At 50.5% G+C, this 23,508-nt stretch overlaps 1 protein-coding gene and 1 pseudogene across 2 annotated transcripts in view; one reads left to right on the top strand and one right to left on the bottom strand.

Annotated features, from left to right (window-relative positions):
• Positions 1–655: 655 nt before the first annotated feature.
• Positions 656–23,508, top strand: part of SHISA5 (shisa family member 5) — a 29,489-nt gene continuing 6,636 nt past the window's right edge. The window contains exons 1-4 of one of the 2 annotated variants that reach the window (XM_066351798.1): positions 656–889; positions 3,230–3,386; positions 7,959–8,018; positions 20,008–20,100. In XM_066351798.1, coding sequence (XP_066207895.1) covers positions 817–889; positions 3,230–3,386; positions 7,959–8,018; positions 20,008–20,100 — 383 coding nt within the window. In that variant the 5' untranslated portion in view covers positions 656–816. The remainder of the gene's footprint in view (positions 890–3,229; positions 3,387–7,958; positions 8,019–20,007; positions 20,101–23,508) is intronic. The other variant, XM_066351799.1, reaches the window with a different exon arrangement.
• LOC136382384 (BTB/POZ domain-containing protein KCTD2 pseudogene) lies at positions 8,840–13,584 on the bottom strand (annotated as a pseudogene).

The raw sequence follows: 23,508 nt of genomic DNA on the forward strand, positions 1-23,508 counted from the left end.
ATGTGAGAACCCTGGGAAAAGAAGGCCACCTATGAACCAGGAAGCTGGCTAGCACCAGACACAGAATATGCTGCCACTGGATCTTGTTCCCAGTCTGCGGGGTGTGAGAAAGAAATGTTGTCTATGCCACGGAGTCTGGTTTTGTTATAGCAGCTTGAGCAGACAGAGACAGGGCAGGCCCCCGTTCTTGTTAGCCACTGCTCCACTCACGTGTTTCTCTGGGGGCAGGTAAGGGTCTGGGCCAGTTCCTACCCCTCAGACCTGGCCACCTGAGCCACGCTTGTCCTGAGCCAGGGCTGGGCCTCCTTGGACTGCGTGTTGGGCGACCACAGCGGTAGAGGCGTCACCCCAGGGTGCCGGGCGATGTGTGTCCCAGAGCCGGGGTTCCCGGGCGCCTCCTGTGTGCACTGTCGCCGTGCCACCTCACCTGGTGCTCGGGTGGCTCTCGGGAGAGGAGAGCGAGGACGCCCGGGCATAGCCGCAGCGCGGGCCGGGCCGGGGGCTCCCTGGGCGCACGTCCCCGCGGGGAGCCCCCCTTCAGGCCGTCAGCAGGCGCCTGGGGGCGGCGGCCGGAAAGTGTCCCGAGAGCGGGAGGCAACTCCGGGGGTCCCGAGTTGTCGCGAGGACGCGGGCGGCGCAGGGCCCGGCGGACGCCCTCCTCCCCGCCCCCGCCTCGCCTCTTCCCTCCGCGCCCTCCGGGGCGGGATTCCGGGAACCCGCGGGGCGGGGCCGGGCGAGGGCGTCCGCGCGGGTCGCCGAGGCGGCGGCTGCCCCGCGACCCTGGTGCTTCCGTCCGTCTCCGCCCGCCGCCCAGCCATGGCCGCGCCGGCCCCTGCGCCACGGATCCTGTTGCTGCTGCTGCTGCTGCTACCGCTGCCGCCTCGGGGTGGTGAGCCTTCGGGGGTGGGGGAGTCTGTCCTGGCCAGGGACCGGGACAGCCACGTCCGCGCCGTCCCTGGACGGAGCCCAGGCAACACCGTCCCCACAGTGACCCCACCCCCGGACCCATGATGACCCGAGGCTCTTGGCAAACTCCGGGACTGCTCTCTCCACCCCACCACCCTTCCCAGCCTGATCTGACATTGCTCAGACCTCAGGCAGCTCCACTATTGTTCTGTCCTGGAATTGGAGGGCCAGGTGTCCATCGTCTCTCTGGTGTTCCAAGGGATTGGGTCACCAGAGGCTGGGATAGGATTCCTTGCCTGGCCTGAGCCCCGGTGGTGGCTTTCTGGAGGCCTGACTCCTCTATCAGAGGCCTTCCTTTTGCCTCTGTTTAGGACTGGGAGCCTCCACCCTCTGCCTCCAAGGCCCTTGTGCTCCTGGAGACAGCTGAGGTGGCCTTCTGAGGTTGGAGGAGGAAATTCACTGTGTGTGTTAATTGCTTGATTGCAGACTGATGATTCACAGATGGAGAGACCAGGCTGGGGGCCCTTTGAGCTAGGAATAGGAACACCACCTCTCCACCCCCCAGCTATAGGAAGCCAAACATTCCTCCGGGTGGGTGGCTTCCTCCAGCAGAAGGGCTTTATTTCCTGGGGGCCGGGAGGAATCTGGCAGACCTTGGTAGGGAACTGAGCTGGCTGAAAACCCTGGTCCCCGGTCCGGAGAACCTTGTCTAGAGTGTGTGAGGGTCAAAGAACACTGGTGCCATGAGCTCTCGTCCCAAAAAGAGTCACAGGTGTTGGTCTTCAGCCCCAGCTTAGAGGCTCTCGAGCTGTGGTCTAAAGGCTGTCAAGACTTTGCTGGAGGTGGCGGTGGGTCATCTGAACTAGGCAGTAGCTTGGGCCATGCTGAGTCAACCGGCTGTCAGGTGGGCAGCTGGCAGGGTTGGGCCTGTTGGTGGTCCCATCCTCTGTCCCCCAGCTTTACTCAGAGCAGGCCCTGCCTGGGGCTGCCCCGGGCAGAGTATCTCCCCCTTCCCACCCCATAAAAGTTGTCTCTTCTCAAGGCCACTCAGCGGACCTTGCTCTGGGATAGCCGCAGGGGACGTGATAAACTGCCTAGGCCGGGTCTCTGAGCGTAGCATTGTGCCCGGGGAGTTTTCAGGTGACATCGCCATACTCCAGGGTTTATCATCAGGCCTGTCCCCTGTCTACCAAAGTGGACTGTTCTATCCTGCTGGTGGGCACTAGTTCTCTGTTAAGGTAGCTTAAGGATGTATGGGAACGTGGCTGTAGCCTGTTCCTGGAAGTTTGCAAACCTGGTGGTCACCCAAAGACCTGGGTCATTTTTCACACTTGTCAGCCAGGTCCTCTCAGCATGACCTTGTGTCACCCCAGCCTGCGGAGATGTCTCTTAGATCCCAACTCTGTCCGAGAGCCTTGTGATAGTTCTGGGGCTTGACACGGTGCCACTGCCTCGGAGCCCTGGCCACTGAAGGCACAACATGTTCTAGGCATCCGCTGCGGGCCCCGCACAGGGCTGAGTGCTGCAGGGACACTTTTGCGGGTGTGACTGGAGCCAGTGGTGAATTGGTCAGGAGCCAGCCTGCGGTGAGGGTGTGGTCAGGGCCGGGCCCCAAAATTGTCGAGCCCAGCAGAGGCTGAGGCAGCTGTGGCTGAGTGGGGCACGAGGGAATGAGGATCAAGAACTGGCTGATCCGTATAGAATTGTACCCCTGAAACCTATATAATTTTATTAACCAATGTCACCCCAATAAATTCGGTAAGAAATGGAGAAAGAATTGGCCTGTGCAGTGCTGGCCCTCAGGAGCTGGCCAGGGCTGTTACTGTTCAGCTGTGTGACTGCTGGCCTCGGGCACCTTCTGGAGGGGAGAGCTGGAGCAGGGCCTTAGAGGATAGGTAGGCCTGACGGCAGGGGGTGGGAAACCAGCGAGAACATGGGCAGAGCGTGGGTAGGGCTGGGGAGCTGGGGTAACCCTCAAGCCCTTTCTTTGGACCCTGCTTTGTGGACTCTTGGCTTGATCTTAAGGCAGTGTGAACCAGAGTTGGTCTGAGAGCCAGAGTGGCCCATCAGATGCATCCTTAGAAAGTTGACTCTCCCATCAGAAGGCAGGCGGACCGGTGGGAAAAGGGGGAGTCCAGTTAGGCACATCAGCAGTGGCCTGGGGGAGCATGCAAGGCTGATTGGGGTCATGGCCCAGCGGTGGCCCAGCATGCTGTCCCTGCTGGCTATGCTGGGGAGGGGCTGTGTTGGCTAAGACATGTCTGGGGCCCAGCATGAGGCTTCACCTCGTGGCCACGGGTGAACAAGTGTTTCTCTGCTCCAGCCCACGGTGAGGTGTGTATGGCTTCCAGTGGATACAACCTCTTCCCCAAGTCCTGTCCTGTTTTCTGCTGTGGCACCTGTTACGACCAGTACTGCTGCTCGGACACGCTGAAGAGATTTGTATGGAACAAGGAAAGTTGCACTGACTCTGAGGACAGGTGGGTGTATCTGTGGGCACGGAGGGTGTCCCTGCAGGACTGGGCATGGAAGGGAAATGACCCTGCCCTTCTGGCCTCTCAGCCCTCTCAAGATTGTGGCGGAGCATTGGGCCATTGGGAGGTGGGGAGACCGCCCTGGACTGGACTCCCCAGACCCTGTTCAGTTAGTCCTTTGCCCCTCTCTCTCCTACCCTGGAGAGCTCCAGCCCATCTGGGAGCTCAGCTGGTCCTGGGGCTCACTCTTGGGTGTGGACTTGTACCAACACGTCCACAGGGCGGGCACCTTGGCATGAGTGTACCCTGCAGTATGAGCACGTACTTGGGAGATTGTATGTGATATGTGCAGGTGCTATCCTGTGGCCCCTGGAGGGCACAGTGTATGGGCATGTGCCCAACAGTGTGCCATGCCTGGGACCTCCTGGCATGGCCCATGGATCGACACTGCACGTGGGGTGTAGACTATTTCACAGACTGGAACCAGGGCTCCTGGCCGCTGTGTGTGTCTCCCGTGCCAGTCTTATTTTCTTCTGTGTTCGGCCACAGGTACAGAGGCTGGAGGTGGTCATCCTCCTTAGCTTGTGGCAGGTGATCATTATTGTCTGGGCGAGATCGGCCTCCCCACCATCTTATATATTTATTTTAATTTCCCATAACAATCAGTCTGCCATATGTTTTTGACTGTTTCTGTTCTTGCAAAGTCTATGTTATTTTGTGGGTAAAATGAACCCCCATTTTTGCACTCAGTACAGTGTTTGTACAACTCACCCTTGTGGTGGTGTGTACATCAGGCCGGTGCCTACCACTTGTGTCCTTCTCTGTTGTGTGAATTTAAAACTTTTGCTGTGAGGAGCGGGGCAGGTACAGACGGTGAGGGGGATGAATGGTGCTGGAAGGTGATTTGACTTTGGGTGGTGCACACACAGTACAGTGCACAGACGATGTGCAGTGAAATGGCGCATCTGAAACCTGTATAATTTTGTTAACCAGCATCACCCCAATAAATTAAATAAAAAGGGAGAAAAAAACCCAAAATGGAAAAACAAAAAACAAAAACAAACTCTGGTCTATAGGTCCAAAACAAGGGTCTGTAAACTACAGCCCTCTGCCCAAAACTGACCCAACATCTGTCTTTGTCAATAAAGTTTTATTGAAACACACAAGAAAATATGATAAAACTGATGCTATCACAGAGAACCGCAGTGGGCATCCTTATAGGACTTCCTTCTACCTTCTACAGAGCTGTGTGAAGTACATGTGGGATCAACTTGCCAGGTTGGAGAGATAGATGCACATAGTTACTGACCAAAACTTCCAAAGTGCTTTTGGGAAGGGCGGCACCAGGCTGTGTACCTGCCAGCCACACCTGAGCGTTCCTGATGAACCATATTCTACCCTTTAACTTTCAGCCTTTTGGTATTCTTTTAATTTATAAGATTTTTTTAGTTTTTTTTTTAATCCATTCTGCTAAATTTTTTTTAAGGTGAGAGGAGGGGAGATTGTGAGGTAGACTCCCACATGTGCCCTGATCAGGATCCACCCAGCAACCCCATCTGGGGCAGATCCTCAAGTGCTGAGCCATTTTTAGCGCCTGAGGCTGATGTGCTCCAACGGAGTCATCCTCAGCGCCTGGAGCCACTCTTGAACCAGTCGAGCCACTGGCTTGGGAGGAGAAGAGGGAGAGGAGAGGGAGAGGAGAAGCAGATGGTTGCTTCTCCTGTGTGCTCTGACCAGGAATTGAACCTGGGATGCTCATACACCAGGCCAACGGTCTATCCACTGAGCCACTGGCCAGGGCCCATTCTGGTAATTTTTTTTTGTGTGTGTGTGTGACAGAGACAGAGAGAGGGACAGACAGACCAGAAGGGAGAGAGATGAGAAGCATCAATTCTTCATTGTGGCTCCTTAGTCCTCTTAGTTGTTCATTGATTGCTTTCTCATATGTGCCTTGAGCAGGTGGGGGGCGGTTTCCAACAGTGAGTGACCCTTTGTTTAAGCTGCAACCTTGGGCTCAAGCCAGCGACTCCATGCTCAAGCTGGTGAGCCTACACTCAAGCCAGATGAGCCCGTACTCAAGCCAGTGACCTCGGGGTTTTGAACCTGGGTCCTCCACATACCAGTCCGATGCTCTATCCACTGTGCCACTGCCTGGTCAGGCTAGGTTCATGCTCTTATCCATTGTACCACCATAGGTCAGGCTTACTGTTTACTTCTTTTCCAATCTATATACCTTTATTCATTTTTCTTGCCTTATTGCACTGGCTAGAACCTCTAGTATAATGTTGACTAGAAGTAGTGAAGGCAGATATTTGTCTTGTTTTTTGTTTTTTTGTATTTTTCTGAAGTGAGAAGTGGGGAGGTAGAGAGACAGACTCCTGCATGTGCCCTACTGGGATCCACCCAGCATGTCCACTAGGGGGCGATGCTCTGCCCATTTGGGCTGTTGCTCCATTGCAACCAGAGCCATTCTAGCGCCTGAGGTGGAGGCCACAGGAGCCATCCTCAGCGCCTGAGGCAATTCTGCTCCAATGGAGCCTTGGCTGTGGGAGGAAAAGAGAGAGAGAGAGGGAGGGAGAAAGAAGAGGGAGGAAGGGTGGAGAAGCAGATGGGTGCCTCTCCTGTGTGCCCTGGCCGGGAATTGAATCTGGGACTCCTGCACGCCAGGCTAATGCTCTACCGCTGAGCCAACTGGCCAGGGCTGTCTTGTTTTCACTATTAGGGAGAAAGCATTCACTGTTAGGTTTTATGTTAGCTGTAGCTTTTTGCTTTTTCATAGGTGTCCTTTATCACAGTGGTCCCCAACCCTTTTTGGGCCACGGACCCGTTTAATGTCAGAAAATATTTTCACGAACCGGCCTTTAGGGTGGGACAGATAAATGTATCACATGACTGAGACAAGCGTCAAGAGTGAGTCTTAGACAGATGTAACAGAGGGAATCTGGTCATTTTTTAAAAATAAAACATCATTCAGACTTAAATATAAATAAAACGGAAATAATGTAAGTTATTTATTCTTTCTCTGCGGACCGGTACCGGTCCACGGCCCGGGGGTTGGGGACCACTACTTTATCAGGTTGGGAAAGTTCTATTTATTTATTTATTTTAGATTTTATGTATTCATTTTAGAGAGAGAGGACAGAGCGAGACAGAGACAGAGACAGAGAGAAGGAGGGGAGGAGCAGAAAGTGTCAACTCCCATATGTGCCTTGACTAGGAAAGCCAGGGGTTTCGAACTGGCAACCCCAGTGTTCCAGATCGACGCTTGACCCACTGTGCCAACGCAGGTCAGGCAAGGAAGTTCTCTTTTATTGCTAATTTGCTTGAGATCATATTGATGATCCAATGCTCAAGCCAGCAAGCCTGTGACCCTGCACTCATGAAGGGATCTTGAGTTTTGTCAAATATTTTTCCTGAATGATCATGATTTTCTATTTTTATTGTTAATATGGTAAATTACATGGATCTCATTTTTAAAAAATATTTACCTGAACAGAACTTAGGTTGTGATTATTTTCTCTTAGCAGATTGTCTTCTGGTTTCCGTTATTTCTATGAAGACATCAGCTTAATAGTCAGTTGTTCCTCATTTAAAAGGAAAAAAAATTTTTTCTTCTGACTTTTTATGACTTTCTTCTTGTCTTTGGTATTCTTAATTATCCTATGATATATCTAGGTATCGGTTTCTTTTTATTTATGCTGCTGTGGATTTGTTGAGCTTCTTATATCTGTGGTTTAGTGCCTCATCAGTTCTAGAAAATTTTCTTGCCATTCTTTAAATAGTGCCCTTCCTCCTTCTTTTCCTTTACTTCTGGAATTCCATTTAGACATTTGCTGGATCTTCTCTCCAGTGTCCACATGTCCTAGTTTCATCTCTATGCCGTGTTCTGAGTAACGTCTTCTGATCTTTCAGCTCACTCATTCTTTCTTCAGCTGTGTGTAATCTGCTGTTTTAACTCACCCATTGAGGTTTTTTTTATACCGTTATGCTGTAAAATATAATTCACATACAGAAAAGTACACAAAATACTCAGTGACTTATCACAAAACAATATCTGGATCACCAGCACCACACAGGTTAAGACATACAACATTACCAGCAACTCAGAAGCCCCCCTCTCGAGCTAATTTCTAATCACTGTTGCTGCTCTTACCCTACAAAGGTAACTATTATTCTAACTTTTATATAACCTTGCTTTCCTTTAGAGCTGTTAACACCCAAGCATTCATACCTAAATTCTATAGTTTCGTTTTTTTCTTGTGGGGGGAGTAAAAAACTTTCCTAAGTTGATATATATATTATACGTATCAACACAAATCTGGAGTATACAGTTCAGTGAGTTATCACAAAGTAAAACACATCCATGTAGCCACCACCTATCCAGGTCAAGAAATAAAACATCATGGTATCCCAGAAGCCTCCTCATGTCCCTTCCCAGTCAGCATCCCCTCTCTTATCCCCAAAGGTAACCATTAATTTGCTATACCTAATATACGTTTGTGGGGATATACAAATGAAATCAAACATACATGGCTATTGTTTTGTATCTGGTTTCTTTCTTTCTTTTTTTTTTTTCAGAGGGTCCAAAGTCCCTTTATTCCAGTTTAAAAAGTCAGGGAAAAAGACAGGCCAAAGAAGGTAAGAAAAGGCTGAAGAAGCAGTTATACCGACTACCCAAAGTGTCCATCTGTCTGTCTGTCTGATTCAGTACAGAATGCCGCCTGCCTCAAACCTCTTTCTGGGAAGACAGCAAGCCACCGGGAGGGTCCAGGTTGCTGGAGACAAATGAGGCCAAGCTGGATGTGGTAGCAGCTGAATGCCCCAAACCCCGAGCAACAATCCCCAACCTCCAACCACAAGCAAGGATGCCCCATCCTCCCCTTCCTCAGAGAGGCTTAATTCATAGCAATGTGGGATACTCTGGCTACTCTCCCCTTTATCCAAAACCTCAATTCAGTTTGACAGGTGGAAGCTAGAATTGTTTGCATCTGCTACATTACTATGGGTGCATAGAGGAAGGAAAGTGTTACAGAGTGGCTGGCTACCAGCGTCCACCGTGGCACTCAGGTGCAAAGACGGCACAGCTCAGGGACAACCGTCTTTCACTGGCTGCAGCCTCCTTGAAGGACAGGCATGTACAGGAGCAGGACGTCCTCTCCCCTCCCCAGCTCCCTCTAAGGGCTCAACTGGGAACCCAGCCCAGATGCAGCTGTAAAGATTTGTTTAAACACTGGCTGAGAAAAGCAGATTTCTCAAGAGATATTCTGCAGCTGGAAGTTGCATCTGGTTTCAGGTTCCTGTGGGTGGGCTGGGGGTCCCTTTGGTTTGACCAGAACACTCTCCACAGCGGGCCAGGCTCAGCTTGGCTTTGCAGTAGCTCGGTTATTGGACAGGAGCAAGATTGAGCTTCACAGAGGTGCTCTGTGAGGTTGCTCTCTGGATGGTTAGGATTCTGGAGTTTACGTCCGAGATCCTCTCTCCTGAAGAATCTTTGCCTTTCCACTCGGCTCTATGACAACGCCATTGGTAGAATTATTTAGTTCTCTGGAAGCAACACAGAGGAATTCTGCGTGATCCTCATTTCCATAATTACAGGAAGATCCAATGCTGATTAGCTGTTCAAATTTCCAACCATCAGACATAGTGGAGGCCACCTGCGTCAGCTCTCCTTGGCGCTGCAGGACTGCACATGTGCTTCACAGGGCCGTGTGATGCGATGTTCTCCTTGTCCCGGATCCTTTCCGTAACCTGCGGTGCCAGGTGTGAGATGTTGTGAAACTTCGCCTCTTCCTGCACACCTTCTGCCTACTCCTTTGTAATGAGTTTCCCATGGCGGAGGTAGTTTAGGATAGGCCCAAAGTAGGTGGTAAGGTCCCTGTCAATCAAATAGGCCCCTGTCTCGTCCTTGTCTGGCTCCTGCTCCAGGTCTTCCTGGCAGCAGAGGCGGTGAGGAAAGACCTGGGCTCCGGTTTAGGATCTATCTGGTGGTCACTTTCAGCGGGACCCAGCGGGCCACACCAGGGCACCCTGCTCGCTTGGGGTGGGGAGGTGGGGGGGCTGGACTGGGACCAGCTGGAGAGGCTGCGTGTCGGCCCACAGGCCCACGGGACGTGGGGTAGGGAGGTCCCAGTTGCCCAGACGGCTCCACCCCCCCCCCCCCCCCCCCCCCGGCCATCGCCGGGTCCAGGCCTGGTTGCAGCTCCGCATCCTGGGCCGCCACCAGTTGTATCATTCTTTTTTTCAACATGTGAGTTTCATCTATATTGTGGTATTTGTTCATTTCCCTTAGTGTATAGTATTAGGTTTTGTATAATTTACCCATTCTAATATTGATGGACATCTGTATTGTATCCTTTTTTTTTGGCTATTACAAGTAATGCTGCTGTGAGCATTCTTGTACATATTTTTTGGTGTACATGTATAAGCATTTCTTTTAAGTATATGGCAATAGTAGAAGTAAGTAGAGATCAAATTTTTTTTTAATTTTATTTTTATTTTATTCATTTTAGAAAGGAGAGAGAGATAGAGGGGGGGGGGGAGGAGCAGGAAGCATCAATTCCCATATGTGCCTTGACCAGGCAAGCCCAGGGTTTTGAACCAGCGACCTCAGCATTTCCAGGTTGATGCTTTATCCACTGCGCCACCACAGGTCAGGCGGGAGATCAAATTTTTAAAAAATTATTGGATTTTAGAGACAGAGAGGAAGGGAGAGAGACAGACAGGCACATCGGTTTGTTCCTGTATGTACCCTCACCAGGGATCAAAACAGGCAACCTCTATGCTTTGGGAGGAAGCTCCAACCAACTGAGCTATCCTGCCAGGGCTCTTTTTTTGCTAACAAATCTTTGGTGCCTTTGTAAAAGAAACGGATTTCCTCTGGGTTAACGTCTTGGAGTGGAATTGCTGAGTCATTATGAGGTGAGCACTTCGTTCCGCTTTGGCGGATACTGTCAGTTTTCTGTCATGGTTGTACCAGCTACCAGCCATGTGTGAGGTCCAGTTTGCTTTCCAGAGTCTCCAGAAGTTGCTATTGTAAATCTTTCTTTAAATTGAGGTGCAGCCCTGACCTGCGGTGGCGCAGTGGATCAAGTGTCGACCTGGAACCCTGAGGTCACTGGTTCGAAGCCCTGGGCTTGCCTGGTCAAGGCACATATGGGAGTCGATGCTTCCTGCTCCTCCTTCCCTACTCTCTCTCTCTCCTCTCTAAAACGAGTAAATTATATATATATATATTTTTTTTTTAAGTGATTTTTAGGGAGAGGGGTAGAGAGAGAGAGAGATAAAGAGGGGGGAGAAGGGGAGAAGCAGGGAGCATCACCTTGTAGTAATTGCTTCCTGTATGTGCCTTGACCGGGTTCAAACCAGCGACCTCAGCATTCCAGGTTGATGCTTTATCCACTGCGCCATCACAGGTCAGGCTGAGTAAATAAAACCTTTAAAAAAAAAAAGTAAATTGAGGTGCAGTTGCATGCAGTAAAATGCACAGATCTTAATGTTTTCAGTTTGAAATACTAAATGTATTTCTCATGTATAACACCTCAGTCACAATATAGATCATTTCTATTTCCTAGAAAGTTTTAATTTTAGTTATTTTGGTGGCTGTGTAGCAATACCTTATTGTGTTGTTTTCTCCTAATATTTAAGTCTTTTGAAGTTTACTGAGGTTCATTTATGACCCAGCATATATTATACCTTGGTGAATATTTCAAATATGTACTTGAAAAGATTGTATATTTTGCAGTTGTTGAGTGTAGTGTTTTATAAGTGTCATTAGGTCAAGTGGGTTGATAACAGTGTTTCGATCTTTTGTAGTCTTAGTGGTTTTTGTCTGCTTGTTTTATCAATGACTGAGAGATTACAGATTTTTTTTTTTTTTTTTTTTGAGAGAGGGAGGGAGGGAGGGCAATAGAGACAGACAGGAAGGGAGAGAGATGAGAAGCATCACCTCATAGTTGTGGCACTTTATTTTATTTTTTTTATTTTTATTTTTTTTACTGGAAATGGGGAGAGACAGTCAGACAGACTCCCGCATGCGCCCGACCGGGATCCACCCGGCACGCCCACCAGGGGCGACGCTCTGCCCCTCCAGGGCATCGCTCCGCTGCGACCGCGACCGGAGCCACTCTAGCGCCTGGGACAGAGGCCAAGGAGCCATCCCCAGCGCCCAGGCCATCTTTGCTCCAATGGAGCCTTAGCTGCGGGAGGGGAAGAGAGAGACAGAGAGGAAGGAGGGGGGGGGGTGGAGAAGCAAATGGGCGCTTCTCCTATGTGCCCTGGCCAGGAATCGAACCCGGGTCCCTCGCACGCCAGGCCTACGCTCTACCGCTGAGCCAACCGGCCAGGGCCAGTTGTGGCACTTTAGATGTTCATTGATTGCTTCTCATATGTGCCTTGACAGGGGGTGGGGGGGCTCTAGCCGAACCAGTGACCCCTTGCTTAAGCCAGCAACCTTGGGCTCAAACCAGCGACCTTAGACTCAAGCCAGCGACCTTGGGCTCAAGCCAGAGATTTTTGGTTTCAAGCTGGTGATCCCGCGTGCAAGCCAGTGACCACGGGGTCCCAGGTTGATGCTCTATTCACTGCACCACCACCAGTCAGGCTCTCTGTTGCTTCTTAGTGCTTCCTACTTCTTTAAGCTTCATTTGATAATCATGTTTCTTTTACCTTTTAATGCAGATCTGCTGGTGTCAAATTTTCTTGGTTTTTGTTTGCCTGAAAATGTCTTTATTTCATCTTCCTTCTTCTTCTTCTTTTTTTTTTTTTTTTTATGTTTGTCACCTTCCTTCTTAAAGGGTATTTTTCCTGGTTATAGAGTTCTAGGTTGGCAGTTATCAACTTCTTTCAACACTTGAAAGCTTTCATTCCATTGTCTTCTGATGGCTATTGTGTCTGTTGAGAAATCAGCTGACAGTTTTATTATTGCTCCTTTGCAAGTAATGTCTTTTCTCTGACGACTTTTCAGATTTTCTCTTTGTAATTTGGTTTTCAGCAGTTTTACCATCATGTGTGTAGATGTGGTTTTCTTTTCATTTATGCTGCTTGTGGTTTACGATACTTCTGGAATCACTGGCTGTTTTTCTTCAGTTTGGGAAAATTTGCAGCATTTATCTTTAAAGATTGCTTCTGCCCCATTATTCCTCTCTTTTTAGGACTCTAATTACACATATATTAGACCTTTTATAACTGTATTTCATATTTCTCCTACTGTTTTCTATATTTACACTGACCATCTCATCTCTTTGTGTCCTTGGGCTTCAGTCTACATATATTTATTTGGACCTATCCTCCAGTTCTTAAATTATGTCCTTAAGTTGTATCTAATTATTAATTTGCTGTATTATTTTTTAGTTCTAGAATTTTTATTTGTTTTCTTATATTTCAGATTCTCTTGAAATGTTTAATATTTTCTTTAATCTCCATGAACCGTGTATAGTGTTGTTATTTTAATGTCTGTATCTGACTCCTTTTTTTTTTTAACGATTTTATTTGTTCATTTTAGGGGGGGTGGAGAGAGAGAGGGAGAGAGAGAAGAGGGGAGGAGCTGGAGGTATCAACTCCCATATGTGCCTTGACCAGGCAAGTCCAGGGTTTTGAACCGGCAACCTCAGAATTTCCAGGTTGACGCTTTATCCACTGCGCCACCAGAGGTCAGGCTGACAACTTTAGTGTTTGAAGCCCCTGTGTATATTTCAATTGTCTGTGGTTTTCTTTGTTTTCTATTTATGTTGTCTAATCTCGTATTCCTGAAAATATTTGACTTGTGTGCCTTGACATTGCATTTGCAAAATTGATTGTAGAAATTTGGAGCTTAGGATTTTCTCCAGGGAGGATTTATGTTGCTTTCGTCAGGGATGCCGCACTCTGAGATCACATTGCCTGACTGCAGAGACTCCGATGATGAGAAGCTGAGCTGTCTACTCGGTTTCTCCCTTCTTCTTGGGGTGCAGCTTTTCAGGTCGCAGCCCAGCTGAGTAGGATTCAACGGGGTCTCCCACCGGGTGGGCTCTGGATCTAGTCTCTGTCGCCTGAGGCTTTCAGGAGTTCTGCTCGGCCTCTAACTGGCCTCTGAAATTGGTGCCCGCCCCCAGAAGAAAAAGGGTTTCAGATTCGAGGCTCACCTGCAGGGGTCTTTCTTCCCAGACTCCCCACCGCTGGATCCCACGTCGGTACCCTCCACTGTGTCGTTGCTCACCAGAGCCTGCATACTGACTGTTTTTTTTTAAGATTTTAGTTATTGATTTTACTGAGGGGGTGGGGAATGCGAAGTTGTTGGTTCACTGTAGCTGTTCATTGGTTGCTTGTTTTATGTGCCTTGACCAGGCAAGCCCAGAGTTTCAAACCAGGGACCTCAGTGTTCCAGGTCAGCTCTCTGTCCACTGAACCACCACAGCCTGGGCTGATTTTTTTTTTTTTTGAGAGAGAGAAAGAGAGAGAGACAGAGAGAGGGACAGACAGAAACAGACAGACAGGAAGGAGAGTGATTTGCAGCCCCTTAGTTGTTCATTGATTACTTTCTTATATGTGCCTTGACTGAGGGGAGGGGGAAGGCTACAGCCGAGCCAGTGACCCCTTGCTCAAGCCAGCAACCTTGGGCTGTAAGCCAGCAACATCTGGGCTCAACCCAGTGACTATGGGGTCATATCTATAATCCCATACTCAAGCCAGCGACCCCCACGCCCAAGCCAGTGACCCACGCACTCAAGCCAGCGACCCCAGCACTCAAGCTGGTGGGCCCATGCTTTAAACAAATGAGCTTGCACTCAAGCAGGCGACTTCAGGGTTTCAAACCTGGGTCTTTTGCATCCCAGTCTGATGCCCTATCTATTGCGCCACTGCAGGCTGGGCTGATTTTTTTTTTTTAATTTTATTTATTTATTTAAAGAGTTTATTTATTTATTTTTATTTATTTATTTATTTTTGTATTTTTCTGAAGCTGGAAACGGGGAGAGACAGTCAGACAGACTCCCGCATGCGCCCGACCGGGATCCACCCGGCATGCCCACCAGGGGCGCAGCTCTGCCCACCAGGGGGCGATGCTCTGCCCCTCCGGGGCGTCGCTCTGCCACAACCAGAGCCATTCTAGCGCCTGGGGCAGAGGCCAAGGAGCCATCCCCAGCGCCCGGGCCATCTTTGCTCCAATGGAGCCTTGGCTGCGGGAGGGGAAGAGAGAGACAGAGAGGAAGGGGGGGGGGTGGAGAAGCAAATGGGCGCTTCTCCTATGTGCCCTGGCCGGGAATCGAACCCGGGCCCCCCGCACGCCAGGCCGACGCTCTACCGCTGAGCCAACCAGCCAGGGCCAAGATTTTATTTATTAAAAAAATTTTTTTTATTTTATTTATTCATTTTTAGAGAGCAGAGAGACAGAGAGAGGAGAGAGAGACAGAGAGAGAGAAGGGGGGAGGAGCTGGAAGCATTAACTCCCATATGTGCCTTGACCAGGGTTTCGAACCGGCGATCTCAGCATTTCCAGGTCGATGCTTTATCCACTGCGCCACCACAGGTCAGGCAAGATTTTATTTATTGATTTTAGAGAGTGATAGAGAAAAGAAGAAGAGGAGCAGGAAGCTCATAGTATTTGCTTCTCAAATGTGCCTTGACCAGGCAAGCCTGGTCAACACTTTATCCACTACACCACCAAAGGTCAAGCTAAGATTTTATTTATTGATTTATTACAAAGGAGAGAGAATGAGAGAAAAGGGGTAGGGGAGGAGCAGGAAGCATCAACTCAAAGTAGTTGCTTCTCGTGTGTGCCTTGATCTGGCAAGCCCTGGGTTTCAAACTGGTGACCTTAGCATTCCAGGTCGACACTTTATCCGCTGCGCCACCACAGGTCAGGCTAGGCTGATTTTTTTTTTTTTTTTTTTTGAGAGTATATTTTATTAAAGCTGGGGACAGTGAAACAAGGAAGGGCTTAGAATAGAAGAAGCAACAGAAGAGCCTACGCAGGCTGCTTTCAGCTCTCTGGGAAGTGAGAGAAAAGGGGGTCTTGGAGACAGCTTCAGGGAGTTAGCCGGAAGAGTTGCCACTGTTCATTGCTCCCCTGGTTGCAGGTATCATGGGGAACCACCTGACATGTGGTGGCCCAGTGGATGGAGCATCCACCCAGAATGCTGAGGTCACCGGCTGAGCTCAGGGTTGCTGCTTGAATGTGGGATTGTCAACATGATCCCAAAGGTTGCAAGCTTGAGCCCAAAGGTTGCTGGTTTGAAAGCCCAAGGTCTTTGGGTTGAGCCCAAAGGTTTCCAGCTTGAATAAGGGGTCAATGGCTCGGCTTGAACCCGAGGTCCAATCCCCAGTCAAGGCATGTATGAGAAGCAATCAATGAACAACTAAAGTAAAGCAACTATGAGTTGATGCTTCTCACCTCTCTCCCTTCCTCTTTCTTTCTGTCTCTCAAAAAAAAAAAAGACCTGGCCGGTTGGCTCAGCGGTAGAGCGTCGGCCTGGCGTGCGGGGGGATCCGGGTTCGATTCCCGGCCAGGGCACATGGGAGAGGCGCCCATTTGCTTCTCCGCTCCCCCACCCCCTTCCTCTCTGTCTCTCTCTTCCCCTCCCGCAGCCAAGGCTCCATTGGAGCAGGGATGGCCGGGCGCTGGGGATGGCTCCTTGGCCTCTGCCCCAGGCGCTGGAGTGGCTCTGGTCGCGGCAGAATGATGCCCCGGAGGGGCAGAGCGTCGCCCCCTGGTGGGCAGAGCTCGTCCCTGGTGGGCGTGCCGGGTGGATCCCGGTCGGGCGCATGCGGGAGTCTGTCTGGCTGTCTCTCCCCGTTTCCGGCTTCGGAAAAATACAAGGGGAAAAAAAAAAAAGGAAATAAAAATGTAATGTGGAGATCTGTAGAGTTTAGGAGAAAGAAATTTCACTCAAAAAGGAGATTCAAGGCCCTGGCCGGTTGGCTCAGTGGTAGAGCATCAGCCTGGCATGCAGGAGTCCCGGGTTTGATTCCCGGCCAGGGCACACAGGAGAAGCGCCCATCTGCTTCTCCACCCCTCCCCCTCTCCTTCCTTTCTGTCTCTCTCTTCCCCTCCCGCAGCCAAGGCTCCATTGGAGCAAAGTTGGCCCGGGCGCTGAGGATGGCTCTGTGGCCTCTGCCTCAGGTGCTAGAGTGGCTCTGGTTGTAGCGGAGTGATGCCCCAGATGGGCAGAGCATCGCTTCCTGGTGGGCGTGCCGGGTGGATCCCGGTCGGGCACATGCGGGAGTCTGACTGCCTCCCCATTTCTAGCTTCAGAAAAATACAAAAAAAAAAAAAAAAAGATTCAAGTGGGTATGCTCCCAAGGGCATGCCTGCACACTGATTTTTAAAAATATTTTCGCCTCAGTTTAATAAATCAATAATAAAATCTTAGTCCTTCTATCTTTTTTTTTTTTTTTTTTTTTCCATTTTTCTGAAGCTGGAAACAGGGAGAGACAGTCAGACAGACTCCCGCATGCGCCCGACCGGGATCCACCCGGCACGCCCACCAGGGGCGATGCTCTGCCCACCAGGGGGCGATGCTCTGCCCATCCTGGGCATTGCCATGTTGCGACCAGAGCCACTCTAGCGCCTGAGGCAAAGGCCACAGAGCCATCCCCAGCGCCCGGGCCATCTTTGCTCCAATGGAACCTTGGCTGCGGGAGGGGAAGAGAGAGACAGAGAGGAAAGCACGGCGGAGGGGTGGAGAAGCAAATGGGCGCTTCTCCTGTGTGCCCTGGCCGGGAATCGAACCCGGGTCCTCCGCACGCTAGGCCGATGCTCTACCGCTGAGCCAACCGGCCAGGGCTAATCTTAGTCCTTCTAAAACATGTTCCTAATGCTTTCAAATTTGATTTGTTTTTACATTTAATTCTGGATTTTTTTTTTTTTTTTTTTTACAGGGACAGAGTCAGAGAGAGGGATAGATAGGGACAGACAGACAGGAATGGAGAGAGATGAGAAGCATCAATCATCAGTTTTTTGTTGTGACACCTTAGTTGTTCATTAATTGCTTTCTCATATGTGCCTTGACCGCGGGCCTTCAGCAGACCGAGTAAGCCCTTGCTGGAGCCAGCGACCTTGGGTGCAAGCTTTGTCTCAAACCAGATTAGCCCGCACTCAAGCTGGTGACCTTGGGGTCTCGAACCTGGGTCCTCTGCATCCCAGTCTGACGCTCTATCCACTGCGCCACCGCCTGGTCAGGTGCGGAAATTTTTAAGTAAGTACAAAGGCAGAGAATAATATAATAACTCAGTATATCCATCACGCACTTCTGTGGTTACCAGCACACTGACACTGCTGCTCTACATATCTCTCATCACTTTTTTTTCTGGAGTATTTAAAAGCAAATCCCAGACATTATAAACATTTCTTCTTTTTTTTTTTTTTTTTTTTTTTTTGTTTTTTTTTTTTTCATTTTTCTGAAGCTGGAAACAGGGAGAGACAGTCAGACAGACTCCCGCATGCGCCCGACCGGGATCCACCCGGCACGCCCACCATGGGGCGGCGCTCTGCCCACCAGGGGGCGATGCTCTGCCCATCCTGGGCGTCGCCATATTGCGACCAGAGCCACTCTAGCGCCTGGGGCAGAGGCCGAGGAGCCATCCCCAGCGCCCGGGCCATCTTTGCTCCAATGGAGCCTTGGCTGCGGGAGGGGAAGAGAGAGACAGAGAGGAAAGCGCGGCGGAGGGGTGGAGAAGCAAATGGGTGCTTCTCCTGTGTGCCCTGGCCGGGAATCGAACCCGGGTCCTCCGCACGCTAGGCCGACGCTCTACCGCTGAGCCAACCGGCCAGGGCAAACATTTCTTCTTAAATGCTCATTTTATCAGCACAAGTGAACCCTTTAAAAAGAAGTATAACACTATATCATAACACATTTGGTACAATTAATTAACAGTGATTCATTAATAGGTTTCAATACTAGTCTGTCTTTAGTTGACTCTACTTGTTTCAGAAATGTCTTTTCATGGGTAGTTTGTTCTAGTCAGAATCCGAATGAGGTTATTATTTTAAAAATCTCTTGTGCCTGACCTGTGGTGGTGCAGTGGATAAAGCATCAACATGGAACGCTGGGGTCACTGTTTCAAAACCTTGGGCTTGCCTGGTCAAGGCACATGTGGGAGTTGATGCTTCCCTCTCTCTTTCTCCCCCTCCATCCCCCTCTCCTCTCATTCTCCCCCTTTCTTTCTCCCCCATCCTCTCTAAAATGAATAAAATCTTTAAAAATAAAATCTCTGTTGTCCCTATAGTTATTTCCCCTTTTTTAAAATTCTGCATTTTTTTCTTTTGTATCATTTCTCCTTTATTTTTTCATTTCTCCTTTTTTTGATCTTGCCAGAGATCAAGCAGCTTTGGTTTTGTTAATCTCTATTTTTTGTGGGCTTTTTTTTTTTTTTTGTGTGTGGCAGAGACAGAGAGAGTCAGAGAGAGGGACAAACAGGAAGGGAGAGGGATGAGAAACATCAACTCCTTGTTGCGGTTCCTTAGTTGTTCATTGATTGATTTCTCATATGTGCCTTGACCGCGGGGCTACAACAGACCAAGTAACCCCTTGCTCGAGCCAGCAACCTTGGGTCCAAGCTGGTGAGCTTTTGCTCAAACCAGATGAGCTCGCTCTCAAGCTGGCAACCTCGGGGTCTCGAACCTGGGTCCTTCGCATCCCAGTCCGATGCTCCATCCGCTGCGTCACCGCCTGGTCAGGCTGTGGCCGTTCTCTTTTATTTTTGCACTTACCTTTATTAAGTCCTTATTTTAGAGCTTTGCACTATTTTTTTTCCCATCTTGTTAAGTTTAATACATCTCACTATTGAAGTTGTTTCCTCTTTGGCCCTGGGTAGTTGGCAAAATGGATAGAAGGCCAGCTCGGAATGTGGACGTCCCAGGTTCGATCCCTGGTCAGGGCCCACATGAGAATCAACCTGTTTCTCTTCCTTCCCTTTCCCCCTTCTCTCTCTCCCCTTCTCGCAGCCAGTGGCTGGACTGGTTCACGCATTGGTCCTGGGACGCTGAGGACAGCTCGGTTGATTTGAGCATTGGCCTCCGATGGGGGTTGCTGGGTGGATCCCAGTCAGGGCGCATGCCGGACTCTGTTTATCTCCCCTCCTCTCAGTCAAAATAAATACATAAATATATAAAAATAAATAAAGTTATGTTTTCTCTAAGAGCTACTTTAGCTGTATTTCACAAATTTTGACCTGCTGTATCTTCCTTGTTACTCAGTTTTACATGTTTTCTCATTTCCTTTATGATTTCTTAACCCACAGGGTTTGGTTTTGTTTGTTTTTAGTGCCATGTCAGTTTCCCAAGGTGTAGTTATTTTTAGCATGGTTTTTTTTTTTTTTAACATTGTGGTATTGTAATCTTCTGTTACTGATTTCTAACTGCATTTTACTGTGGGTAGAGAGGATACTTTGTATGACAGCTGTCTTCAGATCTGTTGAGACTTGTTTTGTGGCCTCACATGTGGTCTGTTCTGTGCACTTGAGAAGAATGCGTGACATTGTAGCCTGAGACCCGTACTAATCATCCAGGACGCCAGCAGGGCTGCCTGCGTGGTGGCCCAGTACTGAGCTGGCTTTTGCGTCTGTTCCGTGTGCTGTGTGCGCTCACGTCGTATATGTTTGTTCCTGGTGTGCTGGTGCAGCTTGGTGTGTTAATCAGGAGGCTTTCTCTCTGCAGATTGGCCAGCGTCAGTACGCAAGTGGAGGAGAGTCTGGAGCAGCTGGCCTCGTCGCTGAATGACATCGACATGGACAGTGACCCCATGCCAGGGTAAATAAAACCAGCAGGTGGGGTGCGTCTTTCTGGCAGAGTTGATAAGGGGGTACAAGGGGGCTAGGATGAGGGCTGCGGGGCCCCGTGAAAGCTGTTGCCTGGCAGTTGTCACCGTGTCTGACCACCAGGGCCCTTGATCCTTATGTTTGGAAGTTGTGTCCTTATGATTTCGCTGGGGTGCTGGGGATGGGAGTGATTAATTGGGGGTTGACATTTGAAAGGCCAAGGATTGGTGTTCATACTGACATGGATGAGGGGGAGTGCAGGTGGCTGCTGAGTGCAGGTGAGCAAAGGCAGAGAGTGTGGGGTGCTGGGTGCTGGTGGATGGAGGTGAGTGCACGGCGGATGGTGGAGAGTGCACGGCGGATGGTGGAGAGCGCACGGATGGAGGTGAGCGCACGGTGGATGGTGGTGAGCGCACGGCGGATGGAGGTGAGAGGTGAGCGCACAGCGGATGGAGGTGAGCGCAATGCAGATGGTGGAGAGTGCATGGAGGATGGAGGTGAGAGGTGAGCATGGAGGTGAGCGCATGGCGGATGGAGGTGAGCGCACGGCGGATGGAGGTGAGTGCACCGCGGATGGTGGAGTGCATGGAGGATGGAGGTGAGCGCACCGCAGATGGTGGAGTGCATGGTGGATGGTGGTGAGCGCATGGTGGATGGAGGTGAGCGCACAGTGGATGGTGGTGAGCACACGGCGGATGGAGGTGAGAGGTGAGCACACGGCGGATGGAGGTGAGAGGTGAGCGCACCGCAGATGGTGGAGAGTGCATGGAGGATGGAGGTGAGCGCACCGCAGATGGTGGAGTGCATGGTGGATGGTGGAGAGTGCATGGAGGATGGAGGTGAGTGCACGGCGGATGGTGGAGTGCATGGAGGATGGAGGTGAGCGCACCGCAGATGGTGGAGTGCATGGAGGATGGAGGTGAGTGCACGGCGGATGGTGGAGTGCATGGAGGATGGAGGTGAGTGCACGGCGGATGGTGGAGTGCATGGAGGATGGAGGTGAGTGCACGGCGGATGGTGGAGTGCATGGAGGATGGAGGTGAGTGCACGGCGGATGGTGGAGTGCATGGTGGATGGTGGAGAGTGCATGGTGGATGGTGGAGTGCATGGAGGATGGAGGTGAGTGCACGGCGGATGGTGGAGTGCATGGAGGATGGAGGTGAGCGCACCGCAGATGGTGGAGTGCATGGAGGATGGAGGTGAGTGCACGGCGGATGGTGGAGAGTGCATGGTGGATGGAGGTGAGTGCACGGCGGATGGTGGAGTGCATGGAGGATGGAGGTGAGTGCACGGCGGATGGTGGAGTGCATGGAGGATGGAGGTGAGTGCACGGCGGATGGTGGAGTGCATGGAGGATGGAGGTGAGTGCACGGCGGATGGTGGAGTGCATGGAGGATGGAGGTGAGTGCACGGCGGATGGTGGAGTGCATGGTGGATGGTGGAGAGTGCATGGTGGATGGTGGTGAGTGCATGGTGGATGGAGGTGAGCGCACAGTGGATGGTGGTGAGCACACGGCAGATGGAGGTGAGAGGTGAGCGCACAGCGGATGGAGGTGAGCGCAATGCAGATGGTGGAGAGCGCATGGTGGATGGAGGTGAGCGCACGGTGGATGGTGGTGAGTGCACGGCGATGGGTAGAGGCTGGCAGTGATGACGGCAATGGGGACACGTGATGGGGTGACCTGCAGTGCATGGTGATAGGAGGCAGTTATGATGAGATGGTGTTGAGGGAGAGGGGAAAGGGATATGCTCGTGGAAGATATATGGTGCTGGGGTAATGGTGACAATGGTGACAGTGATTGGAGCGATGGCAGTACTGAGTGCATGGTGATGGGGTAATAACATTGGCACAAAGAGACTGAGGCGACTGATGATGTCAGAGTTTGTGGGTCATGGTTACTATGTCAGGGTCCTCATATTATGGGGCCAGGAACAAATCAGTCACTCCAACTCCAGTCTCCTTGGCCAAGTTCCTGCCGTGTCTTGTTGCCACTGTGCAGGTCTCATGACTCATACTTCGTGAGAATGGGATGCTCTGGCAGGCCTGGTGTGTTTTTAGGCACCTGAATGGTAGAACCTCTGGCTACGGCCCCAGGCAGGCCACGGTGACCCTGGGCCCCAGCTTTCCTGTGACCGGCAGGGGAAATGCAGGGAGGTCCCTCAGGGAAGGCGCGGGCACAATGACCATGTGCTGGCTCCCAGTCCTCACAGTGTCCTTTCTGTGTCTCTCACATGCACTGTGTCACAGCTGGTCTGCTGCCTTGTCAACATTGTGATGAGATCTGATGTCTCAGCTCCAGAGACAGCTCTTTCTGATCTGAACATCGGAAATCTTTGGCCTCCTGAAGGTTGCCCCATTCTGCCTTCTTCTTTTTTTTTTCTTTTTGAAAATTTTTTTTAAAAATTAATTTATTTTTATAAGAACAGAGAGAGAGTCAGAGAGAGGGATAGATAGGGACAGACAGACAGGAATGGAGAGAGATGAGAAGCATCAATCATCAGTTTCTCGTTGCAACACCTTAGTTGTTCATTGATTGCTTTCTCATATGTGCCTTGACTAGGGGGCTACAGCAGACCAAGTAACCTCTTGCTCGAGCCAGCGACCCTGAACACAAGCTGGCGAGCTTTTTGCTCAAGCCAGATGAGCCCGTGCTCAAGCTGGAGACCTCGGAGTCTTGAACCTGGGTCCTTCCTCATCCCAGTCCAATGCTCTATCCACTGTGCCACCGCCTGGTCAGGCTTTTTCTTCTTCTTCTTCTTTTTTTTTTTTTTTTTTTTTTTTTTTTTTTTTTTGTGGTAGAGACAGAGAGTCAGAGAGAGGGACAGACAGGAAGGAAGGGAGATGAGAAACATCAATTCTTTGTTGTGGCTCCTTAGTTGTTCATTGATTGATTTCTCATATGTGCCTTGACCAGGGGGGCTACAGCAGACTGAGTAAGTACCTTGGGTCCAAGCTGGTAAGCCTTGCTTGAGCCAGTGACCTTGGGTCCAAGCTGGTAAGCCTTGCTCAAACCAGATGAGCCCGCGCTCAAGCTGGCGACCTTGGAGTCTCGAACCTGGGTCCTCCGCATCCTAGTCTGACACTCTATCCACTGCGCCACCGCCTGGTCAGGCCCATCTGCCTTCTGAACTTGGCCTTTACACTCCTTGATCTGGGAGGTAGACCCAGCCTCGGAGGCACCATTCCTCTCAGAGGCAGTGTTCCATGACGACTGTGAGCTTTGTGGCCAGGGGCCCCTGCCACACTATACCGTCACCCCTCAAAGATTGCACTACCTTAGAGCATCATGCCTGGCAGTCCTAGGTGCTGCCCATCGTGTCTCTGAGTGAATTGACTCATTCGTCAGGACTTACTGAGCACCTCCTGTGTGCCAGGCACTGGAGAGCCAGTGAAAGCCCA

This window comes from Saccopteryx leptura, chromosome 10, assembly GCF_036850995.1.
Source record: "Saccopteryx leptura isolate mSacLep1 chromosome 10, mSacLep1_pri_phased_curated, whole genome shotgun sequence".
Lineage (NCBI taxonomy): Eukaryota > Metazoa > Chordata > Mammalia > Chiroptera > Emballonuridae > Saccopteryx > Saccopteryx leptura.